This window comes from Pinus tabuliformis, chromosome 7 (assembly GCF_031772625.1).
Source record: "Pinus tabuliformis cultivar Carrire ecotype Pingquan chromosome 7, CPIR1, whole genome shotgun sequence".
In the NCBI taxonomy this organism is placed as follows: Eukaryota; Viridiplantae; Streptophyta; class Pinopsida; order Pinales; family Pinaceae; genus Pinus; species Pinus tabuliformis.
The window spans coordinates 145,226,212-145,231,531 of NC_142293.1; the positions used below are offsets into that span (position 1 = coordinate 145,226,212).

The following is a 5,320-nucleotide window of genomic DNA, read 5'->3' on the forward strand; positions in this document are numbered from 1 at the left end:
AAACAAGGTAGTGTTTCAAGAAGAAAAAATGGGTAGTATCTATATAGTTGTTAGGGAAAACAGGTTCCTGGTGGAAGCCCTTAGGGCCAAAGAGTGTAAGGAAGAGGATCATATATTCACAAATTGGATGAAGAAGAGTAAAAGTGGATAAAGACATTGGAGGTGAGATGTTTATCCTTTACTTAATTAATATATTGAACATTAATCCTTTATTTAATTAATATAAGAACATTTTTTGTTTGTTTGATTAATGTTGTTATGGAATTACACCCGACTTGGTCCTTAATATGGTTAGAACTTTTTTTGTGTCTGTTCTCAATTATGAGTTTTCAATCTTTTATAGAACAAAACTCTTGAAATCCAATCATGTTAATGAGATTTGATTTTGAAATTGAAGGACACACATGAGAGCATTAAGAGAATCTCTCTGAGTTTAACCATATGTTTGAACACTACCTCAGGGTGCTCCATGACTTTAGGTTAAACACTACCTTAGGGTGCTCCATGACTTTAGGTTAAACAATACCTCAGGGTGCTCCATAACTTTAAATGAGATCCTCATACAAATTGAATCTTATTCAATGATGAAAAACTGCTCACTTTCCATAGTTAAATCCAACCCCTTTAAATACCAATTATAATAAATATTAAAACTAACCAAATCAATTTAAATTACATGGTGTATATTTTGAAATAAGACTTTCAAATTTCTTTATTTTTAAAATAAAAAAATTAAACACATGAATGAGATTTAATAAAAATAGTATATTCTTTATTCCTACTTTTAATAGTTAATCGTTTTTTCTTATTAAACACACTTATTCTTAATAACCATTGCTGAAAAAAAATAAATTGAAATTAAAACGTAAAAATAAAAAAGTTGAATTAAAAACACAATTTAACTATAATAATCCTGGGCCTGTAGACATTAATCATATGACTATGCTAGGAAATGCTTCCTGCAGACAACAATTAAGTTCACACACCTCAATACTTCGTCCAAAAACCTCAATACTGTATCCAAGAGTCCACTCACCCTTTTGGTACCAACCCGTATGTAGGTATGCTAAACGGTCTTAACTTTTTTTTATGTCAATCTCTTATAACTTTCAACTTTCTCCTGGTATAGTATTGTGTGGTTTGACGGTAAGTTTATTTGGGCGAAGCCTGGGAGACCGTAGTTCAAATCTCATTGAGTACAATGCCTTGCTGTGGTGGATGCTCGAGACGCAGATTCTTCAAATCTCATTGAGTACACTGCCCTGCTGTGGTGGATGCTCGAGACGCAGATTCCCCACCCCCGCCTTGGCGGCACGAGAGTCTCGCTTTTCTAAAACCATAGGATCTTAGTATATCGACTTGCAGGTAGTTGGATGTACTTCCTGGATCTCCCATAGATTAGGACTCTCACTTTGCTAAAACCATAGGATCTTAGTATATCGACAAGCAGGTAGTTGGATGTACTCTTGGTGTTATAGTGGCAACTATGAGGATTGATCCTGGGTCTCCCATAGATTAGGACTCTTAGGACTGACAGTTACCAATTCACCATGTGGTCCAAACGGCCAAAAGTCACCAGAATCTGGGTAAATTTTTTTCAAAAAATCTTGTACAGGCATTGTTTGAATTGTGTTTTTATAGTGGAAATGGATTCAGCACCATAAAAAACTTCTGAAATACCTAAAATTTTGAAGTTTAACAACTATAACTTGGAATTACAAAAATCCTTACGGAATTTTCTCTAAATATAACAAGAATTTCCATAACTTTCCGAACAACTCCTCCCGAAAAAACTTCCGACTTCCTCATAGCCCGTTGGATACACGTGTGACTCCACCTCTATGGGAACGAGGAGTTACATAGCCAATAAAGCGATAATCCCTAAACTACTTCCAAACTTTAATATCTCTACTCGCTGTTGTAGGCCGAGAGAACGAGAATCCCTAATCTTCACTCTCTTGTTCCAATTTTAATATCTCTACTCGCTGTTTACCTGAATTTTCAGTAGAATCGAACCACGTTCAGAAGCATGGCAAACATGGCCAGCGGCAGCAGGATTCTGTCCATGGGAGGAACAGGCTACATTGGTCGTCATATATCCAAAGCTAGCCTCGCTGTCGACCGTCCCAGGATTCTGACAATCGGAGGAACAGGTTACATTGGTCGTCAAATATCCAAAGCTAGCATTGCTCTCGGCCATCCCACCTTCCTTCTTGTTAGAGAGTCCACCGCTTCTAATCCTGAGAAGGCTAAGCTTCTGGAATCTTTCAAGGCCTCAGGTGCAACTATACTCCATGTAAGTGCTCTGTCTGCCTGAGTTTCTGTTCAAATCTCACTGATCTGTACATGCAGTTTTTTAGTGATTACCTCATTTGGTCCTTTCCTGTACTGGTGGTGAGCATTGATGAGCATAAACTACTTGTGAAGTTGATTCCTCATTCAGAAATGGCCATTTGATCATAAATAACGGTCTATGTGCGGCAGTTCTCTGTTTCTTTCCCGTGGGTATTGTATTTGTCATTCTTTCCTGTAATGGGTTCTATATTTTCAACTAAGTTCAGCATGCGAGTATTGTTTATTGTTTATTTGCTTGTGGGACGGCTCATTTTCTCGTTTATTGTAATGGGATGGATCAGCATAAGGTAGTACTGCATTCTTTTTTCCTTATGGGCATGTCCATTTTATCATTCATTGTAATGGTTAGAGTTCTGAATATCATACCCTTAATGTTTTTTTTACTTATGATATGCTTATTTGATTTTACTCTACTGAGCTGTCATATGTGGTCAGTATAAATTCTCTCCATTTGGTTTTCTTCTGTGTTTGCCATGGATTTGCTTATTTCATATATTGATTTGATGGAAGTGATGAACACATTTTGTATCCGTGATGTTTTTCCATTGTAAATTTGATTACGTCATTCCATGGTGAATGGATTTTAAAGACTAAGCCCTATAAATTGATCCACTGCTCCTTTGCTCTTCTGGGCATCCGAATATATATCGTTTCTCCAAGTGGGTTGTGAGGACTGAGAAGGACATACTAGTTTTCTACTTCGTCTTTCCCCCCTTCTTAATGGTATGCATATTTGGTTCCTTTTTGTGATTGATTAATTGGATTCCACTATGCAGGGGTTCTGTTATAGATTTTGTCAGTCTTCATCTGAAAAGAAATGTGCCCTGCCATCCTGTATTTCGAACAGTCCTTGTGGGAGTAGGTGTTTATCTAGGAGCTCGCTTTTCTTGAATATGCCCAGATGCATGCCCTGATATAGGATCATCAATTTGCAGGGATCTCTGGAGGACCAGGAAAGTCTTGTGGAGGCAATCAAGAAAGTTGATGTTGTTATCTCAGCTGTAAAGGGACCACAGTTGACGGATCAGCTGAATATCATCAAGGCCATTAAGGAGGTTGGAACCATCAAGGTATAAAGTACTTTCGATAAGCTTTGGAACTTGCTTATATGGGCTATATGCGGGTAGCAATTCCAAATGTTTCTTCACAACTTTTGGTGATGATATATACAGAGGTTTCTGCCATCTGAGTTTGGGAATGATGTCGATAAAACCCATGCAGTGGAGCCTGCAAAGACTATGTTTGCTACCAAAGCGAAAATTCGCAGGGCCATTGAGGAAGAAGGTATCCCTTACACATATGTCTCTAGCAACTGTTTTGCTCGGTATTTTTTACTAAGTTTGGGGCAGTCGGGCCTTAGTGCCCCACCAAGGGATAAGGTTGTCATATCTGGAGATGGAAATGCCAAAGGTGCTTACAATGTTCTCTCTACTCAAAAACTTCATGTTTTATGACTAGCATTCTATCATGTACTTTTGAGCAGTTGTTAATCCATCCTACATTGGATACGCAGTTGTTTTTGTGAAGGAGGAGGATGTTGGAACATTTACCATCAAGGCGGTGGATGACCCTAGAACTCTAAACAAGATCTTGTATTTGAGGCTTCCTGCCAATACCTATTCTGTTAACGAGCTTGTAGCTCTGTGGGAGAAGAAGATTGGCAAGACTCTGGAGAAGATCTATATACCAGAGGAAGAGGTGCTGAAAAAAATTGCAGGTTAGGATTTGGAATATATTTCTTTCTTTTCCTCCCATTTGCAGATTTAATGCAAATCTCTTTTTGAAGACTTTTGTGCATCTATTTGCTGGCATTGTGAGTGTTAGAGTGTAGATACTTTTGATTGGTAGAAGTTGGTGGAAATGTGGGAATAATAAGTTTATTTTTGTTGATTCCTTTAGAGTGAATGAGTGACTGAGCCCTTGAACATTGCTCTTGTATGTGATGCAGAGTCGCCATTCCCAGTCAATATTATGTTGTCAATTGGCCACTCTACTTTTGTGAAAGGGGATCAAACAAATTTTGAAATTGGACCTGATGGTGTGGAGGCCAGTCAGCTCTACCCAGAGGTGAAATACACTACTGTTGAAGAATACCTCAACCAGTATGTCTAAAGTTGATTGTGAGAGGTGCTTGGTAGAATAATAGTGAGGAAGTGTCTTTGTCCAGTTCAGATAAGGCCTGTTGCCACCGTTGGAATTTCAGTGATTGATATGAGTATTATGTTAATTGTGAAGCAAAATTCGGGCAGTCTCTAGAAACTGCTGGAAGTAGTTCTACGTCTAATTCTTCATTGGTGAAGACTAAACATTTAGTGCCCAGCACAGTCAAGGTGGAAGCTAGGATATTATTATAATTCATGGAAGTACTTCTACTTCTAATTCTTCATTGGTGAAGACTAAACATTTAGTGCCCAGCACAGTCAAGGTGGTAGCTAGGATATTATTATAATTCATTAAGGCCCAGAAATTTCTAGCGAAAGTCCTCTCTGGAATTGTATGTATTTTTGGATATTTTTCTTTGGAAGGCTCTAAGATGCCTCAGCTTCTCAGTATATGAATCAAGTTCTCTGTGTGCAGTAGAGAGAAGAATTGAATATATTTAAAAACTGTTTTGGCTACCTTTGTTTTTTTTTTCTCTGATCCTTTGTTCCTCTGCGTGTCATTGAAGTAGTGGGGATCTCTTGATTTGTGCCTAACAATTGGTATCAGAACATTAGGCTATTGGCTGTTTGTGGGGTCTAATCGAGCAGCGCCAAGTTATTGTTTGAGTTGGGTTCTGTTGAGCATGGAGACAGCAGCACTGAATGACATGGAGAAATTAAACAGGGCTGATTTTTCTCTATGAAGTTAAACAGGGCTAATTTTTCTCTATGAAAATTGTGGAGGATATATTAATTTTGAAGATTTCTACAATTCGTCAGTATTTAACAAAGAATGTCTACTTTAATGTGGGGTGAAGAGAAGG

The 5,320-nt window shown here is 38.0% G+C and overlaps 1 protein-coding gene across 2 annotated transcripts; it reads left to right on the forward strand.

Annotated features, from left to right (window-relative positions):
- The first annotated feature begins 1,873 nt into the window (after nt 1–1,873).
- On the forward strand, nt 1,874–4,973 carry LOC149246258 (phenylcoumaran benzylic ether reductase IRL1-like). Of its 2 annotated transcripts, none has more exons than XM_089457845.1 (5): nt 1,874–2,296; nt 3,291–3,425; nt 3,528–3,765; nt 3,869–4,072; nt 4,304–4,973. In XM_089457845.1, exons 1-5 carry the CDS (start codon nt 2,030–2,032, stop codon nt 4,465–4,467), a joined length of 1,008 nt encoding a protein of 335 aa, XP_089313971.1. In that variant the 5' UTR covers nt 1,874–2,029; the 3' UTR covers nt 4,468–4,973. The 2 variants fall into 2 exon arrangements, with proteins under 2 accessions (XP_089313971.1, XP_089313972.1); XM_089457846.1 differs by having other exon boundaries at nt 3,528–3,639.
- Nucleotides 4,974–5,320: the final 347 nt, after the last annotated feature.

What these genes read in the sequence shown, in the direction of transcription:
- LOC149246258 (XM_089457845.1), top strand. Translation starts at nt 2,030, where the DNA reads ATGGCAAACATGGCCAGCGGCAGCAGGATTCTGTCCATGGGAGGAACA. An exon ending in AGGAGGTTGGAACCATCAAG is followed by an intron (nt 3,426 to 3,527) that starts GTATAAAGTACT and finishes TGATATATACAG; the next exon opens with AGGTTTCTGCCATCTGAGTT. An exon ending in TGGAGATGGAAATGCCAAAG is followed by an intron (nt 3,766 to 3,868) that starts GTGCTTACAATG and finishes TTGGATACGCAG; the next exon opens with TTGTTTTTGTGAAGGAGGAG.